The 25,536-nt window shown below is 46.1% G+C and overlaps 1 protein-coding gene across 1 annotated transcript in view; it reads right to left on the minus strand.

Annotated features, from left to right (window-relative positions):
* Window positions 1-311: 311 nt before the first annotated feature.
* PANX1 (pannexin 1) overlaps window positions 312-25,536 on the minus strand; it is a 44,053-nt gene continuing 18,828 nt past the window's right edge. The window contains exons 2-5 of the mRNA XM_036861634.1: window positions 19,917-20,056; window positions 7,380-7,603; window positions 5,641-6,299; window positions 312-5,094 (exon numbers count right to left, since the gene is read on the minus strand). Of these exons, the coding sequence (XP_036717529.1) occupies window positions 5,015-5,094; window positions 5,641-6,299; window positions 7,380-7,603; window positions 19,917-20,056 (1,103 nt within the window). The 3' untranslated portion in view covers window positions 312-5,014. The remainder of the gene's footprint in view (window positions 5,095-5,640; window positions 6,300-7,379; window positions 7,604-19,916; window positions 20,057-25,536) is intronic.

A 25,536-nucleotide genomic window follows, 5' to 3' on the forward strand; every position in this document is an offset into this window, starting at 1 on the left:
CTTCTTAAGAGAGGGAGGCAGGCCAACCCATGTTTGGCAGTATACAGCCTCTATTCCTTCCTCTCCAAACCCAGGCAAACAATTCCCAATCAGAAAGCATCTGATTTCTGCTTTAGAAATTCCAGAATCTGTGGGCCCTTCATCAAGGACTTTTTTCCTTTAGTTACTGACAACTGGATTTTAATACGTGCCATGACGCCTACTGAATTTTGTGTATTCAGCAGAGAGGAATGAGCCTCAAGACATTTCAGAACTCAGCTTCTGCTACATCTTCCCTGAAGAGAAGGTGAGAAATATTAAGACACATTTTTCATTAGAAAAGAAGTTTTATTTAGGTACACAGGACAGTGCAGAACAAAAACACTGTTTCACTTGTATCTATAGACACAGCAGCCTTGATTTTCAGCCTTTCAACTCTCCTTAAAGAGAAGTCAGCATGGTCAGAATGTAGAACGCGGACAGGTGACTTAGGTGGAAATATGAAATATAACAGTGATAACCACCCAAATGCAGAGCTTTCAAGGTTCTTGGGTTTTTTTTAAAGGTCGTTTTCCAAGACCGTAATTGGTTCCCATCCTTCAACCTCTGTGGAATAGAAACCAATCATTCTTACCAAATGACATAGCAGAAAGAACATACTGATTTTTCTTTAGAAGTTTTGAAGAAATGCAGTCATTAGAAAGAATTTACGCCTAGAGCACCACATTATAGAATACCATTAAATTGTCATTCTGGTGCTTTAAAAAGAGCCAACTTGTTAAAGAGGAGCGGATGGCTTCAGTTTTTGTAGGAAACACTTGTGACATTGTGGAATTCTTTCTTCCTCTTCTGGTGAGGCAGGGGGAGGCACTCAAGGCACAAGAAACTTTTATAAATTTCAGGAACTTGAAGAACAATGACTGATCAAACCGCATGCTTTAACTGACAAAGTATTTTTACAGCTAAAAAGAGAACCCAGAAACAATACATTTCACCTAAAGCAGGCAGCACAAACCAACCACGGATTAATATCTATTACATTCCACAAACGACACAATATCATCTTTGCCAACCTTTTCCGAAGGTTTCACTTTACTTGTGAAAAATAGGGCGAAAATGCCAATGACTGCCCAGAAGGAGCCATTTCATCCCAGTGCCATCAGATGAAACCTCAATTACTCACAATTGCACATTTCAACATTTCTTTTCAAAAGGTTATTTTGGGAAATTACCGAGACAAGGACCTTTATAATTTCAATCGCCCTAATCATTGCGAGGCAACACTGAACTTGTATTGAACTTGGAAAGTGATCACAACTTACTCCACAATAAAAAGCTAAAAATCATCACTACTTACATGCAGAAACCTATTCATTTGCAGAACTACTCCTTTCTCCACCAAGAGGCTAAATGAGCCTCCCCTCCCTTGCAGAGGACCATTTGCCTTTTAAAATCAAATTACAGTTGCCCACAAACTAGGATTTATTATAACGGTGTGTTCATTTATTCAAATATTTACAGAATGCCTACTACACGCCAGCCATTGTTTTTCAGGAGCTTGTGATATAGCAATGGGTAAAAACTCCCACCCTCCTAGATCTTCGATTTATCCTGGAGATAAGCAAAAGAAACCAACACGGATGCATTTTAAAAGCTGTGCAACAATCCGCTTCTAAGAGCTGAACAGTTCTCACGGGGCCAATGCCCACGGTGCCCTGCCATCCCACCTTAGCTCATTTTTGGAAAGGAGAGGGTACTCAGAACAGGAAGGAAGCTTCCACACATGAAACACAAACATGCAACCAGACCCGCCGTACAATGGGACGTTTCTCGCATTCTCCCAGGATGACTACAAAGTAGGACAAAGCATCTTACAGGTCAGGTGTATGCCCTCCCTCCCCACATTCCAGTGAGGCTGGCTGCAGAGGGGCAATGACTTGGGTTTGGAATAAGATCACTCCTGGTGGCCAGAGAGAAAATAGCGGTCCATGCCAGCTGCCTGATCACTCCAAGCTACTGCCCCCACCCCACCGGCTCTTTTAATTGACTTTTTCAGTCTGACTCTAGGAAATGATGTCAGTTACTCAAAGGAGACGACAGTTCATTCAAAAGTGTGCAAACGTGGTTTCACTAAGTAAGTGTACAGCTGAGACTTACTGTCGGAAGCAGAAGCTTTCCACAAGGGCCACGGGAGCCTCCCTGCCGTGCAGCTCGGTCCCCAGGCATTAGAGCACAGCTTCTTAACCTGGGGTGCGTGGACCACGGTGACCCTTGAAGGTGTATGTAGTGTTGTGTGTATATCTGAGGAGAGGGTCCATAGCTTTAAAGAATATACTTACAAAAAAAAAAAAAAAGAATATACTTACAAGGGGGGGTTTGTAACCTCCCAAAAGTTTAAGAGCCTCCATATTAGAGGATCTCTGCCTGTCCCTTGGAGAAATTAAAAGTGGAGCTGGAAACTGCTGTCAGAACAATCAGTCCCAGCCCCAGCTGTAACGCTGGTGTTATGAGTCCTGTTTAGAGGCCTCGTGGTGGTTTATTAGGAAGACACAAGCCAGAAACAAAGTCAGCTACTACTGGCGGTGGTCATTGAGGATCTGTTTGCCCCCTTTTTAAAGCAATGATGACTCCTCATCCTTGGAAATCTGCCATCTCAAAAGTAGTCCTCCCTCTAAGCCAGCAGTGGATGGAGTTAACATTCGTAATAACACATTTTCTCAAGCCAAAATGTATGACCAGACATCCACATCAGACTTAGCGCCATGACTATTCATGGACAGTATCATGTACCCCAAGGCATGGGTTCCCCGAACCCTGCAAGTAAGGTACAAAAGGTGATTGGAGCTCTTTCTGTTCAAAATCACTGTCTGTGTTATTGTTTTGTTTAAGCTTCAGCCTGGGGGACACGTGGCTAAAGAACCTCTGGGAAGAACTGTAACTAGACTCTCAAAACCATCAGCTACAGAAATGATGGGAAAGAGAAAAACAATATGGTGTCTCCTGAGAACACAGAGCATTTGCTGGGAGTTTTCTGGAAGGGCCTTCAGTCTGGTCACTCTTCCTCTAGATACCTGCCTCTGTCTTCACTGCCTTTTATTAGTCTCTAAACTCCTCAAAGATGAGGACCTGCCTTATTCACATCCTTGTAGCCAGTCACTAGCGTGATGTCCGGGACATCACAGATGTTATTGGAACTCAGAGAGTAGGGATGGGGGGGTGCACAGAGGTTAAGGGCTCTAATTAAAGAATTACATGTGACAGGGCTTAGATAGTCCCTGGTCTCCTAAAATAATGTATCTACTTTTACCACTTCAAACTATAAATTAGGGGCTGTCTATAAAGAAGTTGAGGCTTTTTGAAAAAAAAAAAAAAAAAAAGGATAGCACAGAAAAATATATTTCAGAAATTTTTCAAATGATAAAAAGAAACCAGTGTAGAGAACTGCGATGTAACATCTCAGATATAGTGATATAAAAATGCAGCAAAATTGATGATTTAGGTTACTGACATTTCTAAGTCACACTATTATTCAATGGTAATAAATATTATGCAGTAAGAATAATGTAAAACACTGATTGCATCCTGGTTATTTATCATTAGCTTTCCATCTCAGAAACCAACACAGAAGCACAAATAAAATCTGCTTTTGTGAATATTCTGAAAGGTGGAGAGCAGCTTATGTAATTAGATTAGGTAAACAACTGTCCCTAAGAGCCATCCATAAACTTTGAAGTTCCTGAGGATTATCCACTAGCAATGTATTAACTTTCTAAGAATAAAAACAGGGAGGTCCACAGATGTCATTTTTAAGAATTTTGTATAAAATGTAAACATAGTGTAGGATCTATTTACATGATCAGAATTGGAAAAAGGTTTTTGATATTCTGGGTCAGCCTTAAATGTTTATGAAACAATGCTTGGGTGATACACTATATACCCATTTGTAACATTTATTCTATAATTCCCCATCAATGCTAGAATGTTCTTCCCAAATGGCCTCAATTTTGACATCACACGATTCTAAATTTAAATGAATTTTTAAAAGATGTTCTTAAATATAAATAAACTGCGAAGTTGTTCTGGCTCCAAGCACACCCATGCGGCAGATGTCATTTATACGCTCTGATCGTAATAGGCAAAATGTCCCTCACTTTAAACTTTCTGTGTTCTGTGAATTTGTTTAAGTAACATCCTGTCTCAAATGCTTTCGACAACAGAGGACTTCCCTGCAGACAACCTCTTCCAAAGTGATTGGATTAACTTCTTCTGTATGTTCAGCTTTCCCCACTGGGCTCTTTCAGAAGCATTCTTTCCTGTATGGAAGTCAAAATATCCTTTCGATGCTATCTTATTAACGAAGTTCTCAGTCAGAGCAGCACTTGGGTCCACTGCCCTTTGCAGCAGAGGGCATCACGTAGTGGTTAGAGGATCTCGGTTGGTCAAGGTTGACAGGTAGCAGGGTCCAGAGCCTGGTGTACGAGAGTCGAGGCTCCAGCAATTCTTCCAATGTAGGATACTGCCAGGAGCAGATCCACCTATGGGTCCACAGTCAGCCAGTGAATATTTTTCTCATCCAACAGTCACTAGGGCACAGACAAGATTCATATTAAATTATACCCTGACATGTTTATTATTATTTCATAAAACAGAACAAAAAAAACTCCCAAAGTCTTTGCTTTCCAGTAGCTCTGAGGCTCGTTGCACCATCTGTACATAAAGGTGTTTTTCTCTGAGGCACTAAAAGGTCTGTTACTCTTACTAGGATTAGTCTTTCCACCTTCCGTCTGATGACGACGTACACATCTACGTTTGCTGTGGCTTACTTGTCTCCACGTTGTCTCGTAGGAAGTTCATGAACCATCCTCCACAACGTTCTGTTGACCATCGTTTTCACCAGGGACTCAGTAAGACATACTCAATATCTCTGCTGAGAACCATCTACTGCGAACCAGCTGGGTACCTGCCAGAGGTGTTTCAGCCAAAATGAATCCCATGTTGCCCAGGTCACTGATCTGAAGTTCACGGGAAAAAATCATCAGCAAGAAGTATCCAGAAGTCTCTGTCGAGCATTCTGCTCTCCATTATTTATTTTCGTTCCATTGTGTACATTCAAATCTGTCAAAATGGAAAACAAGTATTTATGACAGAAGTCCCTCGGCAGGACCCATCGGCACTAATTAACTTCTGCTATAAATCTACCTCCTGGTCTTTGCCTTACCCAGTTAATCTTAGCCTCACTGCAGAGCAGCTGAAGTTGGGTCAGGGCGACAATTAAATCAATAAACTCTCAGTCTCTTTTGTAAGCAATGGAGAATAACAGACAAGACGATCAGCAGTATAGGGAGAAAAGCCAGTAAAACAAGACAAAAATTAGCAAGAGTGACATCAGAGAAGAATGCTTGAGCAAGGGGTGGAGTATGAGAAAGACAGAGAATGAGGAGAAGGAAGAGAGCACAGCCTAGATGCTTTCCTTTGGAAATTTGGGGCAGCACCAATGCTTTCACCTCTCTCTCCCAGCACTGAGGGGTTTCACCTAAAACCACACCAGGAAAATGGTTTAACAACGGTGGGCAGGGGTAAAGACCGTCAGTCATTCATAAAAGGCGGCTGCAGAGGTGCTCTGTGGGCTTCCCCAGCTTCCACCCTGAGAGCTAAGCCTACCTTTGAGATCTGCCGTCTGGTCCCCCTGGTCCTCTGCCATCATCTCCACGGGCTCGGGATTTTTGCCATCAACCACGTCCATCTTGATCGTGCCGAGGTTTGTCAGAAGAAGCATGGGGTCAATGCCCTGACAGCTGCTTTTAATATTCTCCAGAACCTTAAGACACTTGTACGACTTGAGTTCACTAATATTCTCCTCCAAGAAAAGAAAGTAGAGGCTCAAGTCGTTGTACCCTTCCGACTTGAAATGCAGAACGTCAAAAGTGGGCAGGATTTCATACACTTTGAGAACATCCGTCTTCTGTCGGAATGGAACAAACAGCGTGTAGACCACCACGGGAGCCAGCACGACATACACCACGAGGTTGATGAAACTGAGCAACTGGAAGATGCCGACGGCAATGAGTTTGCACTGGAACCGATCGGGGACAGTGCTGTCATTTTTCAGGATGCCGGATTTGATGTTGCAGATGAACTCATCCGAGAGGGAGGAGAGGCTAAAGTAATAGCCCAGGTAGACGCCTGCTAACAGTATAATGCTGAGTGACAGCACCCGACAGCTGATGTATGTGACAATTAAATTTTTGGAGTTTTTCTTTGTCTTTAAGTACTGCTCCACAATTGGGTACTTGAAGTGGCTTTCTGATATCTCCCACAAACTGAAAAGAAACAAATAAAAATAATTTAAACCCTTAACCAAGACTGTCAAATAGAAACATATTCAACAGTATCACACCGAAAATCTCCAGTGCCTTCCCTCCCATACTTCTCTACCTGTAACTTCACTAGAGTACCAGGGAATAAAATCAGGTTTTTTTTAAAAAAAAAAAAAAGAAGGAAAAGCAATAATAAAACACTTTCCCCCCTTAATATTTTAAGGAAGGTCTAGTTTATTAAATGTTCTACTTGCAAATTCTTAGAACAACTCCGGGCACCTAGTGAATGTTAAATGTTTGTTAAATAAATTTGCTAGTTCTTATTCTGCTGCTGTGTTTTTAACCTATATTTATCATTCAAGTGTGTAGAATAAGGTAAAGAAAATTTTTCTAGCCTAACCAGAACACATATGCCTGCTATAGGCGAGCAGCAGAAGGCCAACAGCTGGGTGGGTGTGGGTTTAGCCTGCAGGCCCACAGACCGGGTCCAGGTCCCAGGTCTCCCACCTAAAGCTATAAGACAGTGTTTTTACCTAGAAAAAAAAAGGGGGGGGGGCGGATAAATAAATGCCGTTATCTGTAATGATGTTTTGAGGATGAGATAACGTAATTTCGAAAACTCAAGTGTCTGAGCTATATTAAGTATTTTTAAAAATGAGAGCTATTAATAATATTGCTATTGTCAATAACAAAAACCGGAGCAAGAACGTGAAAAAAGCAAGGCGCTGTCTACTTGTTCCCCATTTCCCTCCCATCTGCTCTCTGTGCTCAGGGGTCTCTTCACCCTCTGTGCTTCTCCATGAAGGGGTAGGTCAAAGCAACCAGCGCTGCATTTGAGAACATGAGACAGCGATGCTTCACTCCACAAGGGAAGGACTCTTGATGTGACGACAGGTGCTGGGGCAGACAGGTGGGGGTGAGATTTGGGGCAGTGGGCCTTCCTGGCTCCCAGGGGGGGGTCACCAAGTGGATGACAGTTCCCCATGTACTGGTAGTGAGAAGCCTCAGCCCGGATGGCCAGGAGAAGGGCTGCTAATTCATACTCCCAAATCCTGATGGGCTAGCTGCTGGGGGCTAAGTTACCTTTGCCCCAGGTTCTCGTTAACTTCTCGAGCTGGGCAGGCACCGTCTCTCAAGTCCAGGTCACGCACGCTCTTCGCAGCTCTAATTGCGCGGTTGTAAACTTTGTCAAGTTCTTCCATGATAAATTTCAAATCTGAGCAAAGATGAGGAACAGCTGCGAAACGCCAGAACAGGGAGGGAAGGTACAGCAGGATGGCCGCCAGTAACAGGATGTAGGGGAAAAACTGAAAAATAGGAGAGCGAATCACGGGATCAACAGACCACCCCCTGAAGTAACCGTGCTAAGCGCTGCTAGAGGTTTTCTCATTTTGACACAAAAGTGCACGCCCACATCGCTTGTGAAAGTCAGGCTCCTTACCCAATAACTACTTCTTATGGCTAAATTCACCTGTCCAGGTAATACGTGACGCTGGTAACTACCTTTCCCCCCTCCACTTCGATAGACTTTAATTTGAAATCGTTGGCAACTACATGGTGACACATGGTGTCTCCTCCCTAATTACAGAAGGAAACAAAAAATTAAATTGTTCCCCCTGTCCTTTAGAATAATCCCTTGACAAAATCGCAATTAAGGAACATGTAAATGTCACAGTGGCCTCTGGGTTCTTCTTCTTCTTTTTTTTTTTTTAATTGCTATGGTTTTAGGAGGTCACTAAGGCTTTTAGAACTCTGTTTTTTTTCCTCTCTGGAATTTGGGAGAATGACAGAAATGCATAACGTTGCTCAAAACAAATTAGAAAAATGTTGGCTTCAGTGATCCTGTAATCACCCCGTGAAACAGCTGAAATAAGCAGGTAAAATTCACAAAATGCAGAACGGACTTCCATAGTGAACAGACCGTGAGGGCCGCCCAACATCCTCATTTTACAGCCAGATAATCTCAAGCTCGGAGAAGCCAACCACAATGGGTGACAGTCATGAGGGGAGCAACCCGATCTGGATGTATATTCAAAACAAATGAGAGGGGATTCAGAAGTCAGAGAGAGCGAAAAGCATCCAGTAACCAGGTCCGCAGGGCAGTATGGAAAGGCTTAGCCTCAGAGAAGACACAGGAAGCTGCAGCCAGGACAGATCTGAAGTTAAACTCAGCTTAGTGGCCTTCGCAGTGAGGTTGCTGAGCCTCTGACCTCAGTTTCCCTATCTATCAAATGGTCACGTAATACAGGTGTTAAAAAGATTAAATTAGATAATTTACGAAAAATGCTTTGCATGGTGCCTGGCATGTCGTAGGCACTAAAACACAGCAGCTAAAACCAACGGAAAGGTTACTGAGTGGGCACGTTATCTTCAATCCTCACAATGACCCTGGCAAAGCCGTTGCCAATGGCCTCACTTTGCAAAGAGGACGCCCAGAGCAGTTTCTGGCCACAGAGCACAAAGCTGGTGATAGAGACGGAATATGAAGCTTGACCTTTCTGATCCCAGAACCATGCCTCTTTCACCATAATACACTGCAAATTATTTTACTTCTCTGGAAAATTCCTCCCTGCCTTTGGATTGGTCTCTCTCCACAGTTCCTCAGAGTTGTAACAGGAAGAGGCTACGATGGCCTTGAGTTGACACAAAACTCCCACCCCGACCTCTCTGGGAGCCGGCAGCAGACCAAGTAAGAGTGTGACTCTCACTATAGATCAGATGTACAGAAAAGTTGCAAAGATGGTCCAGCGTGTTCTCGAATAACCCTCATCCAGTTTTCCCCTCTGTTGACATCGGACATCTCCATGGCACACTTGTCAAGACGAAGGAACCATCGTTGGCACATTACCATTAGCTACATTCCAGGCTTTTATTTGGATTTCTCCAGTGTTCCCATTATTGTCTTCTTTCTGTTTCAAGATCCCATCCAGGGTATCCATTGAGTTTTATTGTCACGTCTCCCTAGACACCTTGGTTCTGTGACAGCTCCTCAGTCTTTCCTTGTTTTTTTTTATGAAGAATAACGTTTTTAAATGCATAAAATAACACATAAATTCGCAAAGGAAATGGATGATGTTGATATACAGCTGTCACAACATTAAAAGACAAATGTGTATGTGCGTCTTTGTCAACACATTTAATGGGATCTAACAGATGGTCCAACAACACAGTAACTCTGAAGTGATGACGAGTAAAAAATACTCCAAGATAGCTGTGATTTCTGTGGGTGACAGTCACACATGGCACTAATACCACTATAGATTCTTGCCTACTTACATACATATTTTTTAATGTTAAGTTTTAGCTTGAAGTACATAAAAAATAAAGCTGCCCTCTGTTTTCTTATCCTAGTTCGTGGACTTCCTGATGCTATCATGGAGCCCGCTTTAGGAATCCCTGCCCCAAGGGCAAGAGAAATAGCACAAATGGCTCAGAAACTCCGCAAAGCCCTCACCAACGCAGCTGCTTCCCTTTGGGGTTCTGGCATGGGATGGGGTCCTCAAAACTACTAATCCAATTTGCAAAGAGCTGCTACACAATGACACACACAACAGGCTGTGATTAGCTGCATTTTGGCTACATAATTCATAGTTGGCTACACTGAAACGCAGTGTTCCTTCAATGCTAGTCACTCTGAAGGGTGCCCATTAGTATAAAAATTTAACTGTGTGACGTTGAGTTTGTGCTGCTTCCATAACTGAAAGAAACAGACATTTCCTTTGGGAACCACAGAGGGAACACTACTTCTAACTTGGGGCTGTGAAATATGTGTATAAGTCACTTTTGGTTCAAAGCTACTTGAATAATAGCATTTTATCTCAAACTGTTCTTTTGAATTAGGAAGTGACTGTTTACAGTCTGTAGCATTTTTTCTAACATGCCAACACGGTGCAATAATTAGCACCAATGAATAGTCCAACACAGCTCACTGCAATTTGAAAAATGAATGTTTAAAGGTATTACGTGAATGTTTAAAGGTGTTTACTTTCTTCTAAAATATCCTTGTACCTTGATCACCTCTAGGGGAATGTAGTTGAATGCCCCGTTTTTTAGTTTTTCTCCATAGTTAAACCTCTTGTTTCTTTTTCATCAAACATAAAAAGGTGATTTGCAGTGAATCTGCAGCAAGATGGCTTTAAAATGAATTCAAATGAAATCAGAATCCAAAAAAAGCATTAAATTATAGTCTTTAAAATCCTTTTGCCCAAATAAGGAACATGGAAAAACTACCGAGCTTTATGAGTACATCTGCTGGATGGGAACGGCTTTGTTTCTAAGCTCTGTCTACTCCCAATTAGTTCTGAGATGTTTGTCATCTTTCAAAGCTATGATTGCATGATTCTGTACGATGCCCATGTTAGTTAGTGCTGAGCTATTCCAAAGTTGGTGAAGCTTCTCACAGCAAGGTGAAACCAAGAACTCGGTACACTTTTCAGTCTATCTGCCTTAAAATTTTGTTTTGTTTCTAGAAAGGGTTGTAGTTAGAACAACAGACCCTCCAGATGGCAGGGACCTTGGAGGGGATCCGCCCCAGCCTCCCTCCATGTTCAAATCCCCTCTAGCTCATCTAAGGCAAAGGAGCATCCAATTAGGACTGAACAACTCCTCCCGTGAAATGGATGTGATCATGTCTTATGGGATTAAATGCAGATGGGTAAATTCATTCAAAAACATCTCCTGGGCACCTGCCAGGTATCAGGCAGTGGGCTGGGAGCATGGCCCCAAAGAGGAAGTGCACAGTTTGCCCCAGGACCACACAGGTCAGGTGGGAATACCAGCTAATAATTAAATAATCAAAACGTAAAAGTGATGATCACAAAATATGTAGTACTGAGGGAATAGAGATGTCCTTGGGGAGGTGAGGGAAGGCTTTGTAAAAGAGGTAACGTCTGAGCTATGTCTTAAAGTTCAGTGAGGCAAAACAACAACAACAAAAAACCCATAAAGCACTATTATGGGGACTTCCCTGGTGGTGCAGAGGTTAAGAATCCGCCTGCCAATGCAGAGGACACGGGTTCGAGCCCTAGTCCAGGAAGATCCCACATGCCACCGAGCAACTAAGCCCGTGCGCCACAACTACTGAGCCTGTGCTCTAGAGCCTGAGAGCCACAACTACTGAGCCCATGTGCCACAATTACTGAAGCCCGTGGACCTAGAGCCCACGCTCCACAATGAGAGAAGGCACTGCAATGAGAAGCCTGCACACCACAACGAAGAGTAGCCCCCGCTCACTGCAACTAGAGAAAGCCCGCGCACAGCAACAAAGACCCAATGCAGTCAAAAATAAATTAAAAAAAAAAAAAAGGCACTATTCTGTTAAGACTCAGCTCTCTGTGGCCCTTCAGACGTCCTCTTTCCTCTGTCTAGAATTCTTTCTCCTTGTCTACCTGGTGAATTCTCACCCATCCCGGGCACCAAAGTAAATGAGCAAGCCCACAGCTGAGGAAGTAGTAAAAGCTGAGGCTGGAAGGGTGTGTAGTAGGTTGAAAAACTCATGTCCACCCCGAACCTCAGAACACGACACTGTTTGGACATAGAGTTTTTGCAGATGTAACTAGCGAAGATGAGGTCATACTAACTTAAGGTGGCCCCTAATCCAGTGACTGGTATCCCTCTAAGCACACAGAGACACACAGGGGAGACGCCACGTGAAGACAGACGCAGAGACTGGAGCGACGTATCTACAAGGCAAGGGACGCCAAGGACTGCCGGCCACCACCACAAACCAGCAGAGAGGCGTGCAATGGACCCTCCCCTCTGAGCCCCATAGAAGGAACCGACTCTGCTGACACCCTGATTTCCAAATCTAGGAGAGAAGACATTTCTGTTCTTTCAAGCTACTTGAGTTTGTGGTCATCTGTCACGGCAGTCCTAGGAAACTCATACAAAGGGGAAGCGGGGACCGAATTATGAAGCTCCCACAGTACGGGAAGCCGCCGGTGGAGGGCATGATGGGAATTTATTTTAGAAAGATTATTACAGCCATGGAGAAAGGAAGACACTGGAGAGGAGAGACGAGGCAGGAGCTTACTGCAGCAAAGAGGGGGTAAGGGATAAGCACTAACTAAGGCAGCAGCAGTGGGGAGAGGAAGACAGACTTGAGACTACACAGAGGGGGAAACACACCTTCCAGTGCCCAGCTGGAAGTGATGGATGGAAAAGGGGAAGAACTAAGGCTAATCCTGGGTTTCTGGCTTACATGAGGGCATGGGTGGTGGTACCAGTAGTTGAAATAAAGAAACAAGGAGGAAAAGATTCACAGCAGAGGGGAGTGAGGCAGACCTGAGAAGATGAGAGTCTGAACGCGAGATATCTGTAGTTAAGGCAGGGGTGGTGGAGGTGTAGTTAAGGCACTGCCCTGGTGGAGGTGTGTCGTACATAACTAAAAAAAAAGAAGAAAACCTGGCCATCCTCGCAACTCTGGCTTTTGTAGCTTATAGATGGTCAAAGCCAAGAACACGGCTGGGATCATCCAAGGAGAACACGGAGAAGAAGACAAGAGAACCAGGGAGGACATGAGACTCTAACATTTAAGGGTCAGTTAGCAGGAAGCAGGTAAACCAAGAACAAATGCCATAGGGGAAGCGATATATAAGGATTCGTGAAAGATGTGGGTTCCTGAATGCATGTTGTTTGGATAGTGATGCATTTAAAGATAACCTCAATTATGGGAAGTCCAATGAGTGAAGAGCTCCCCAGAATGGCTGATGCATTCCATGGGCAGTTTACAGAGGAGAGAGAATTAAGGGGGTATGTCATTCTATTCTGCACTCAAGGGAAGACACCCAAGGCAGCAGGCTTCGTGCTGGGTGACATTCTGGGAGGGACCTAACAGGAGGAGAGACCTATAAAAGAGAAGATGGCAAGCAGAGCATTTGTGTGTGAAAGAAGAAAAGACTCCTGTCCATAGAATTAGAACCAAGTTACAAGGAAGCAAGGAAAAACCTTCCTAAAGATCTGTACGAACATGATAAGGACTATCCTATGAGGCAGGGAGTTCTCTTTCACTGGAGCATCTGGGAGAGCTTCAGAGCTCTAGATCAGGGATGGGTAAACCTTTTCCCGCAAAGGGCCAGACGGGAAATGCCTGTGAGCCACATGGCCTCTGTCACAACTAGGCAACTTTGTCATAGTATAAAAGCAGACACAGGTAATGTGTAAATGAATGGGCATGGCTGTATTCCAACAAAACTATCTGCAGAAATGGGTGATGGGCTGGATTTGGCTGGAGCAGGTATGCCAGTTTGCCAGCCCCTGCCCTGGATCTTTGCTTTGCAAAGAGTGGTCCACAGAGAAGCACCCTCAGTATCACCTGGGAGCTTGTTAGAAATGCAGAATGCAGGCCCCCATCAGACCTGCTGAATCTGAGTCTATATTTCAATAAGATCTCCAGGTGATCTGTGTGCACACAGAGTTTGCGAAACACTGGTTTAGATGAGTGGTGTCTACACTGGAACCCAAGCTGGTCCAGCAGAAGCAGACTCTCCTAAAAAGTAGATAAAAAACCACATTCCTGGCCTTAACCCCACAGGTTCCAACTTGTGTTCTGGATGGGGCCTAAGACCCTGTGTTTTCACACAGATAATGCTAAAGTTTGAAAAACTCTGGTCTGGAAGCCTCAGAGAACCCCTGCAACTAAGTTTCTGTGAATCCACTTAAAGGAAATATAGCAAGATTTGACAACTCTGTTAATTTTATTTTCTTGTTGTTTTTCAGTCAAAAACTGGCTTTTCTGTTTCAGAAAGAAATCTTGCCTAACAGTGGCCTACTTTATGAACTTGAACAAAGAGACCAGAACACCCAAAAAAGGCCAGTTGTCAAACAGTCCTAGAGTGCCACCTGCTGGCCCCTTGAATGCACCCATATTTCCACCAGAGACGACTCCTCAGAGATACTAGAGGCTACTAGAAATAAAGGGAGCGGGAGAGAAAGGGAGGAGAAACAGGGCAGGAGAAATGAAAGAAGTAGGTGGGGAGGGATGACAGCATGAATTATACCACTGCCATAAACTACACCAACACATACTTCAATATTACACTGAGTAACTTCTTTGGGGCGGGAATTTGGGTCTCCTGGTTTTAACTCTGGCATCAGAAGTGCGTTGAGAAGTGTTCACATAAACCCTGTGCCTCTAACCCCCTCATTGTGAGCACCAGTCAGAATGCTCCTAGAGACCTAAGTCTGGTTCTGATCAGGACCTGCAAGCCACCTCATTCCCCTCCTCCCTTCCATATGTGTGCCCTGATCACCCACTGTGGACTGTGCATTGTTCTCGGGGTACAGTGATGAACAAGACACGTCATGGTCTCCGCCTGCATGGAACTTAGAGTCTTGGAAATAAAGAATCAATTAAGGAGAATTAAGGCAAGTAATGACCATATCCCAGGGTGATTCCAGGAAAAGTACAGGCTGCTCTGGGAATACACAACCAAGCAACACAGACCAGGGTGGAGTGAAGCTGATATGCTGCTTGGCCAGTGGCCCATTTCTAGGATTTGAATGCCTGAGGCAGGGCATGTAGTCTACTGTCTACACAGCAGGCCCATAGTTTTATTCCTGGAAGCTTCACATTGACCCACCTGGCCCTTGAAGCAGTCTGAACTGGCAACAACCCTCAGTCTAGAGGCTTAGAGGAAGCTTCTAGGTGGAAATGATATTTAAGCTGAGACTGGGAAAATGCATTAGGAGTTCACCGGATTTGGAAGTGAGGCTGCGGTGGTTCACAAGGGCCAGAGGGAGAGTGAACCTTGTTAGCCAAAATAGTTTTGTTTTGTTTTGTTTTTTTTAAAGAAATAAAGACATTTCATAGGGACACTGGAGGGTTTTGTTTAGGGAAATGACAGTCAGGCAAAAAAGAACACCTGTGATGATGTGGAAAGGGGTAGGAGAGTAGGAATGACAGCAGCAAGATGGGCAAGAGGATGGCCGGCTGCCCTAGGGACTGGACAGAAGGATGGCCCTAGGGGCTGGACAGAAGGAGGAAGAGTTTAAGAGCTCCTTATGAAAACAGACCTGATGGGACTCAGTGACTGACAGGATGTGGGGATGGAGAAAGAGTCAAAATGGCCCTCAGACTTCTGGCTGATGTAACAGGATGGTTGGTGGTGTCATTAACTGAGCTAGAGGTCACAGTGGGGACAGGCAGGAAATGGAAGTTCAGCTCTGAACAAGCTGTGCCGGAGGCGCGTGCCAGACCTTCAAGTGTTCAAGTTCAGGGTTCAGCTGGGTGTGTGGATCCGGAGCTCAAGAGAGAAGGCTGGGTTGGAGACAAAGACCTGGCTGTGAACAGCCCATGGAAAGAAACTGAAACCAGGGACATGAAATGGTCCAGGGAGGGGGTGCAGAGGAGGCGGCCTAGGACAGAACTCCAACTTCTCAGAGACGGACAAAGGGAGACTCTAACCGGAGAGTCAAGAGAGCATCTGCAGGAGGGCGTGGTCCGCCGGACCGGATGTCACAGAGAAGCCAAGTAGCATAAGCCCCAGCGAGTGAGAATTAACTTAGCAACAGGGAGGTCGTAGGTGACCTTGGCAAGACCAGTTTGGTGGAGACGGACGTGCTAGAATGTCAGTGGGAAGAGAGCGTGCGAGAAGGGACGGGTTGAGGATGCAGAGGAGAAAGATGGGGAGGAGGTGTTCCTGCAGCCGGTGAGGGGGATCCAGAGCACAGTGGGTCACACAGGAGAGCAGCTTCGTTCGGGAGAAGGGGCCCCATCCACTCACCAAAAGGACAGGGAAGGCTGGTGCTGCGCGGGGACGTCGGGGACGTGTGATGGCAGGGAGCTGAGGGTGTTCTCGTGTCCGACCTTCCATCTGCTCTGAAGGGGGTGGGGGAGGGCCTTGGAGGGCAGGAGGTGGCGGTACGGGGTGGGATGTCCTAACGTAGCTCCAGGTAATGAGGCACACAGAGCGAGGTGTCCACCGGAACGGTGACAAGTGGAAAGGAGGTGAAAGTCCTTGGAGACAGAGAATGGTGCATCAGATGCATCATGTGGGAGGACACAGAAGGCACCATAGGGTAAAGAACTCTCACCAAAGTCCTGAATGAATGAGGGGGTGGGGATGTTGTAGCTCGGTGTCGAGAACGAAGAACTAATCTAAGGAGGCGGGTTTTTACATGACGGAAGCACAGACAGGGTGAGGAGTACAGATATGGGAAGACGACACACATCTTCACATCCACCCTGGATTAAGGACCTCCTGGGTCCACAGTGGGCTCCCCCACTGGACAGCTCTTCTGCTGGAAAGACCCTCTTGGTGCCAAGCTAAAGTTCACCAACTGGTAACTTTCACTAACAGGTAAGAGTCTAGACTTCTGAAGCCACACAAATCAAACCTGCACCTTTTCACATGTGAAAAACACCTGAGATCTGACAGAGGCCATGTGCTCAACCCATCTGGCCATGGGACTTTGGACAAGGCATGGCCTGCCGTCGTCCTCCGCATCCCCTCTGTGAAATGAGGAGCCTGGAGGAGATGGTCCCAGCCAGCTGAAGAGTCATGAGCCCATTGAGTGTGGAGAGGCCAAAAGAAAACCAACAGGAAAAGCTTTCTAAACTTGAAAAAAGAATCCAGCAACCCAACATTTGGGCATGTACTCAAAAGAACCAAAAGCAGGGACTCGAACAGATATCTATACACCCATGTTCACAGCAGCATTATTCACAAAAGCCAAGAGATGGAAGCAACTCAAGTATCCACCGATGGATGAATGGATAAACAAAATGTGGCGTATACATACAATGGAATATTATTCAGCCTTTAAAAGGAAGAGGATTCCAATGCATGCTACAACACGGGTGAAACTGGAACACATTATGCTAAGCGAAATAAGCCAGACACAAAAGAACAAATATTATTTGATTCCACTTATATGAGGTACCTAGAGTAGGCAGACTCAAAGAGACAGACAGCAGAGTGGTGGTTGCCAGGGTTGGGGAAGGGGAGACAGGGAGTTAGTGTTTAATGAGTACAGAGTGTCAGTTTGGGAAGACGAAAAAGTTCAGATGCATGGTGATGATGGCTGCACAATGTGAATGTACTTAATGCCACTGAACTGCACACTTAAAAATGGCTAGAACGGTGAATCTTACGATGTGTATACTTTCTCACATACACACACCACTTGAAAAGGCATCAATGTGAAAATAAGGCAGCTGTGATTACAGAATTTGGCCTGGCTAAGAAAGTCACACTTATCCAGGTAAGATCCTCCTATCTTATCTGGATCTCCTGTGGGTCTGTTTCTAGTTCTGGGTTTTCTCTCGTACTCTGGTTATTTTTGATTGAGTGCTGAACATCACATGTGAAAAACCGGAGCAAGAATCTGAGGCTCTGGATGAAGTTACTTCCTCCAGGGAGGACTGGCTTATTTTTGCTTCTGCCTGGCAGGTGAACTAGAGACACTGACAATCCCAAGTCTTCTTCATTCAATCGATAACTGAAGTGCTCTGAACCAAGACTCTAGACCCTATGAGGGCTGGCTGAACTCTGGATCACCCCTCACTCCTCAGCGATGGCCTTTCAAGCCTACGGTGTTGACCAGGGTCCTTCCAACTTGGCCTATGCAATTTTTGTCTCCAGCCCTGTGAATCTGGCAAGAACTCTGCTCATATCCTCAGCCAAACTTCCACCAAAACAAGCTAGACTACCATCACCAGAAAGAGAGCTCCTTCATCTTTCACTAACACTGAAAACTTAAGGCTTGACTACCCAACGCTGCTCTACAAGACTTCCCCTCCTATCCTGCAGGGGCAGTGGGAGCCCAGAGACCTGATTCTCATCTTACAGCCAGCAACTAGTCCTGTGACTCCTGGGCGTGACCTCTCAAGGTGTCCTTATCCTCACGTGTAAAATGCATTTGGATCACAATCTTTGAATTTCTTCCTGCTCTAAAGGTTTTGCAGTCTCTAACGTCCCTGCCAACTCTTACACTGGACAATCCCAGAATATATATTCCTATTCTGTGGATCCATCAATCTCCAGCCCAGCCACTGATTACAACTTTCCATTCCCAGAAGACCATTAAAACAAACAGATTTAAACTACAACAGCATGCATTTAGATTTGCAAACAAAGATGTTCAGTTTCTAGAACTGTGCCCATTCATACGGAAGATCCTTATTACTCACTGCCCGGGCTACTACGTCATGCAAAGTTGATGAGGACCCAACTGACGCTAAGGCCGAAAGTCCAAGAGAAAAGCCCAACCCCAAAGAAGAAAGGAGTCAGTGTAGGGCATCATTGTGCCAAATGGCACGCAATACATAAACATGAGGGAAACAAGCCTGAGTCACAGCAAAGGACTTAAACTGTTCTTTTTAAGAAAGAAGGACTGTGTGTTCAGCAACAGGTCAAGGCAGGAGAGAGTCAAACAAACGTCAGCCTTTGGCTTTTCAGAAGCTAACATACCGGGACTTCCTGGGTGGCGCAGTCGTTAAGAATCCGCCTGCACATGCAGGGGACACGGGTTTGAGCCCTGTTCTGGGAAGATCCCACATGCCACGGAGCAACTAAGCCCACGTGCCACAACTACTGAGCCCATGTGCCACATCTACTGAAGCCCACATGCCTAGAGCCCATGCTCTGCAACAAGAGAAGCCACTGCAATGAGAAGCCCGCGCGCTGCAACAAAGAGTAGCCCCCGCTCGCCGCAACTAGAGAAAGCCTGCATGCAGCAACGAAGACCCAATGCAGCCAAAAATAAATAAATAAAATAAAATTAAAAAAAAAAAAAAAAGCTAACATACCATGCTTTCCTTGGTGGATGCTGAAGAATGCACAAACATTCTATTCATTTTCACGATGAACAAAAGAACCAGTGGCTGAAAGTAATGACAGGCTGAAACAAAGTCCTACTTTCACAAGTATGGAGAAGACCCAACGGAGCTGCTTCATTACGCAGAGAACGTCCTCCTGCACAAACCTGCCAACTCTGGCCCAAGTTCCACACTGCCCAGCCTTTGTGAGCTCTGCCTCCACACTCCCCCGACCACGGAGCTCCTGACCTGCCCCTCTTCTCTGCAGGACACTGGTGTCTCCCAGGTAGCATCTCCCCTTCCTTGCAGCATGTGGACCCATCAGAAAGCAAAGGCATGTATTCCAAAAGCTGTGCTGCAACCAATACCCCCAGACGGCGTCATCCCTGGGCTTCTCGATGCTGCGGTAACACATGCGCTGGAAGCTACTGACCTCTACGTTGGTCCTTACTTTTTCCAAGAGACCCTGTGTGTGGTGGAATAGGAGCTGGCCGAAGCTCTGAGTCCCGACTCTGCTGTTCTCTCACAAAGCTCATGAGGCATAAAAAATGTACTGAGAGCCTCGTATGGTTCAGACACCGCTGGGCATCAACGGTAGAAAGGCCACCGAGACACATGAGGTGCCGGCCTCTATGGAGCTCAAATCAAGGAGCGCCTCAGTTTCCCATCTGCTCAAGGAAGGTGCTGGACCAAGTAATCTCTGAGGTTCCTTCTGATTTTAATGTGCTACAGTTTTACAATCTGAGTTACAGCCTTGGTTGGCCACATGCATCCATTGTGGCTTTGGACTGGTGCAGCCTCTCTGGGCCTCAGTACCCACGTCTATAAAGCAAACAGGTGATTTTTGCAATGTCCCCAGTTACCTTATGCAGACACAATGGAAGGTTTCCAGAGTCACCCTGCAAGGAGTCCTTCTGCTGGACGGCTGCCCAACAATAAGAGTCCACGAAGGAGGCCTGACGCCACGAGAAAGAACTGGGGGAGAAGCAGCTTATTTGGGTACCTAAGAAACAAGAACAGATTGTTCCAAGTAAATGAAAGTGCAGGTGTCTGGTCCCTTCCTGCCCCACCCATCATCCCTCCTTCCCTGCCTCAGACTTTCAGGTGTTTGCTAAGTCACCAAACACCACTACAGGAGCGAGGCCAGCACCAAAACCAAACCCCCAAGTCTGCAGTAAAGCTGAATATTTGAGAGCTTTCTGGCCAACACTGGTCATGACAGCAGCTTGGGCTCAGGTGGGGAAAAACTCTTGAAAGAAGTGAAACCATCATAAAGGAAAAGTGAGCAGGAAAGGAACCAGAGCCAAACACGGGCAAAGGAAACACGCTGAGTTGGTTTAATTTGGGGTGAGGATTGAGAGGAAGGAGAGGGTTATAGGGTGGGGAGTAGGGAGAGAGGAGGAGAGTCAATACAGAAAATTGAACCAGAAAAGGAGTCCATTTTAGAGCCAAGAAACAAAGAACATTCAGCCTGAGGAAGAGAAGGCTGATGGAACATTTGGTAATACATCACTGGATGGCAAATAGACCGTTTTCCAACTCTTCTAAGAAAAAAGAAGGCACAGGCCAAAACTGCAGCCCAAGTGGTTTCCATTCAGAAGGCAGACGCTCCAAACTGCAAACCTGCAGGCAGGGAGATGGGCGCGGGATGGGAAACCAGGAGAGCTGGGTCCCACTCGAGGCTCTGCCGTTAACTTGCTCTTCTGGGAAGGGGCTCTGGACCTCGGTTTTCTCCTCTGCAAACTGAGAACTACATCGCTCCGCAAATGCTACCGTTACTACCTGGAAGATTCTTCATGCTCCTGAGTGCCTCCTGACTCACATGGGCCACCGTGGAAAACAGGCCAGTAGGACTTTCGGGGTGCAGGGCTGAAGCTGTGTCTCCCCTCCTTGCCAGCAGGCAGAGGGCCTGGTGCTGAGCCTCTCCTGGCAGCCCTGAGCCCAGCCCCACTCCCCTGCCCCATCAAGCAGGTACAGGAACGTGTGTCCCTTCCAGGCACAGGGACCAGCTGCTGGGGGACAGCTGACACGCTCTCTTCCACAGCCTGCACAGCGGGAGAGTGCCAAGTGCCTGGGCTCTGATGTTAGCTGTATCTAAACCTAACTCTGACCCTCACAGCCAGGTGACCTCAGGTCACTTACTTACAAAGCCAGGGATCTCCAAATGGGGATGACATTAATGTCTAGATTCTGAGTAGTGTACCTGGTTCCCGACAGTTGCACACTGCACATCCTTCTGTACCAAGTGGCTAGCAGATTCTGTTACAGCTTTAAAGATGGGGGAGGGGGGTGCCCACCATTCTCCCTCCCCACCCTGCAGAGAGGACAGGACAGTAGGAAGACACTGAGCTGGACTTCCCAGGTCCCTTCATGAGGGACATAAAAAGCCTCAAAGGGTCGCCCTCCTCTGGTGAGGGGTTGGCCTTTATACTTGTGACAGGAGAGGGTAGTGATGGTATGTTGTCCGGAGAGTAGATTCTTGTGGTGAAGGGGGTGCAACGGGCCAGGCTCTGAGTACCCCCTCTTCTTCATCAGGTGCCTTTATGCCCACAGACGTCAAGAAGGGAATTCTCAGATAGAGCCCTTGGAGATGACTGTGAAAAGTCACACACTTTCTGAAAGCATCCTCTAATAGGGTAACTTCTTGCCAACCAAGAATGGCTTAAATATGAGTTGGGGGTGGGAAAGACATTTTAAGGTCCCTTCCAACTCTTATTCCGTTAAACTTGAGTTCTTACATTTTATAAAAAATAGAGCAATCAGGATAGCACAGGACCCCCGGGGCTAGCTTCACTCTGCTCTTGCATCAGTTATTCCTTTGTCAAATGCTTCTAATGAGGTCCCAGACACTGAGGCTCACTGGGCATAAAACAGCAGATACTGTAAGAAGGACAGACAGGCCCCAGGTTATAGATGGATGGTTTCTGGCCAGTTGCTTGCTTAGCACCATCTGTCCAAACACATTCTCCTGAAAATGGACAATGCTGTTAGGATTTCATGGAAACCTGTCTGGCCTGTAAGTCCTCGTGCAGGTAGCCAGCATCTAGTAACCTTCTCTCCATAGGAAAAGTGCTTCAAGTTGTCCTGGGACCTCAGGGACCTCCCCCAGGGCAGTGATGGAAACTGCTGGAGCATAAATAACTCAACTTCTTCACACCAAAGCTTTTGCAAACGAAGAAGAAAGGAAATTTAACAAGAGTCTACAGACAGAGGTTGAGCACGTGTTGAGCTCCTAAGTAAACATTCTTCATCTGGAATGGAAGATCAGAAGAAAAGACAACCAATATTCACAGGACACCACGCCACCTTTAAATCATTACATTACCTCATTTAAACCTCACAACCAAATCGAGGGAGGGGAATAGACAGATAGATGGGTCTCGTCTTCATTTTACCCTGGAGGAAACTGAAGCTCACAGTAATTCAGCAATCCCTCACCCAAGGAAGTCAATGGTAGCATCAGAATTTCAATCTGTATTTAACTCTCAGTCTCTTAAAATGCCCCTCTCTGGACCAGTCACTCCAACAAGGCCGAGCTGGAGGAGGTCCTGGGAGCCGGGGCTCTGGTGGAACGGGGTGGTTTGAACACTTGGTTACTCCAACTAACCAGCATGGGCAGAGCTTCCTAGCAAGGGTCAAGGTCAAATCTGAGAAAAGGAGCAGATCAAGCCCTGGGTATTGGATATTCCCAGGCCAGAAACGGGAAACAAAGGAAGTCAAGAGCCAGGCAGGGGCAGGAGCCAAATGGGGAGCGAAGGGCGGGAGTAAAGGGAGGGACCTGCAGGAGGTCCAAGCAGGAGGGTGCAGGGACCTACCCGAGCTGGGCTGTGCAGCCCTAACACCTTCACCCAGGGCCAGACAGCCTAGCCTGGTCTAAAAGCACCCATGTCAGGAGGCTCAGCTGCAGCCATGGGGCTAGGATGCTCGGGACCTGGACCACCCTGATTCATCTCCGAATGTTAACTCCACATCCCTTATCTCATTTACTCTTCAAAATGATATTGGGGGGGTGATCATTTCGTAACGGATAAAAATGTCGAAATCACTATGCTGTGCACCAGGAACTAACACAGTGTTGTAGGTCAATTGTACTTCACAAACAAACACACTCATAGAAAAAAGAGATCAGATTTGTGGTTACCAGAGGTGGAAGATGGGGGGCGGGGGAACTGGATGAAGGCAGTCAGGTGTACAAACTTTCAGTTATAAGGTACATAAGTGTTATAGGGACGTAACGTGCAACATGACACAGATAATGAACACTGCTGTACGTTCTATATGAAAGTGGTTAAGAGAGCAAATCCTAAGAGTTCTCATCACAAAGAAAAATTGTTTTGCCTTTTATTCTGTGTCTATATGAGACAGTGGGTGTTCACTAAACTTCCCGTGGTCATCATTTCAGGATGCGTGTAAGTCAAATCATTACCCTGTACACCTTAAACTTATACAGTGCTGTCTGTCAATGATACCTCAATAAAACTGGAAGAAAAAAACCAATACTATTGGGAGGTAAACAGGTGTTTTATATATTTTCCTAGTAGTCTTCCAGTAAGGAGAGCTTCCGGTCTCCCTCCTCCACCTTTTTAAACTGTTGCCAGATCATCCACCCTCAAGCTCAGTTCTGATCTTGACACTCCCTTGGCTCAACATTTTTTCATTGGTTCCCTGCCACCCAGAAGACAAATCCAAACTGATGCTCCAATCCAACCCAATTATTGCTGTGGCTTGCACAGGCCCCATTTGCTCCTAAATCTGTGCCTTTCCTCACATCAATCCCTCTGCCCGGGGGGCCCTCTCTCCAATACTTGTTAAAGTCAATGCCCCTCCACGTCCACCTCCATGGCCCATCCTTCAAAGCCCAGCTCAGATATCACCCTCTGCATGAAACTGTCCCCACTCAACTCCCAGAGCCCTTTAAAGCCATCAGAGACAGATAATCACCTTCAACCATGTGGTACAGACATGCACGTCTTATCTCCTCTAGTAATATCTCAACTCTTGGCTAGCAGAGTGAACATACACACACACACACACACACACACACACTCTCTCTCTCTCTCTCTCTTTCCCTCCCTCCGTCCCTCCTTCCCTCCCTCTCAACTTCATAGAGCACCCTGTATCAAATAAATAACACCTGTCTGGGTGCTTTAAACGTTCCCAAGTACTATGATAAATAGTATCTCAACTAACAATCAAGTCTTCCTGTCAGATACCATTATCCCAGCTGAGGAAACAGAGTCCCTAATCCACAGTGATCCTCTAGCCTGGGCCCCATGCCCTTTCCACTCCGCTCTGCCGCGTGTTGGCTGAATGAGGGCACTCTGATTTCTAGGGAGTAGCTTTAAGTGAGATCTGCACTGCCTTTCACAACTGTACAGAAACCGAGAAATAAGTTTTGGCTTTACACCAAGAACAATACCACCACTTCTGTCCAGCTGAGAGTGCAGACAGAGCTGTGGGCTTTCCATATGTGTCTGGCCGGACAGAACGAAAGATCACGGGCAGGAAACGTGTGCTCCGGGGGCTCCGTGGCAGCAGCTGCAACATCTGCTAACAAGTGACCCACGTCACAGACATCCCTCCACCCAGCCTCCGGGCCCCAGTCTGGAGCCTAGGGTGCGGGTCACCCCTTCTCCCTAAGTGTCAGCCCAGCTAAAACCTGTTCCTGTACCACAGACGCAGCTGGTGGAGAACCAGAGGGTAACACAGCCTGAGAGGAGACAGGATGGGAGCTAGGGAGGTGGGCCAGCCCAGCAGCTTCTCCGTGGCACCAACACTAGCTAGTGCAAGGCTAGTGCAAGGCTCTCTGTTCCTGGTCCACCCCATCCGGAGGGGCTTTGGCCTCATTTTGCTGTCCCTCTTTTTTTGATAAGCTTTCTTTTCATTCTTCTCATTCAGTTATAATAATTTAGTTATTATTATCACTCAGTTGGTTAGGAGGGCCCACACCTGAAGGGCTGTGAGTTCTGAGCAAGCCCCCAACATCTTCCGACAAACATATGCACCCTACCTCCCCGGGTGCTGTGTGGGAGTAAGTTATCTGCGTTGCTTCTGCATTTGAACGCTACATGCAACTGTGAGGGTAGCGCAAGAATCAGGCTTCCAGAGAAGTTTATGCAACTCACCAAAATCGCAAGTTTAACAAAACACCAATAGAAAGATCTAGTTAACTGCCTGGGAGGACATTAGAGGAATTTTCAAACGGAAGACATTCTAACCTGGTAACCAGCACAGTGAAGAGAGTGAAGGAGCAGCAGAAGCAAGAAAAGGGAACCCCCCCCCCTGCTGTGTACACTGACCCCATTTTAAAAATGAGGAAAGTGAGGCTCTCGTGACTAGTGGGTTATAGAGATGGGGTATCAACCCAGGTTTCCATCTTTACCTTCCAAACACGAGAAAGAGGAGGCAAGAAGCACAGGTTATTGAAGAAAGCTGGGTCAGAGAAGGTCAAAAGAGAAGGAGGGAGACAGGAAAGTTTCTTTG

The sequence above is a fragment of the Balaenoptera musculus genome, chromosome 8, assembly GCF_009873245.2.
Source record: "Balaenoptera musculus isolate JJ_BM4_2016_0621 chromosome 8, mBalMus1.pri.v3, whole genome shotgun sequence".
NCBI lineage: Eukaryota > Metazoa > Chordata > Mammalia > Artiodactyla > Balaenopteridae > Balaenoptera > Balaenoptera musculus.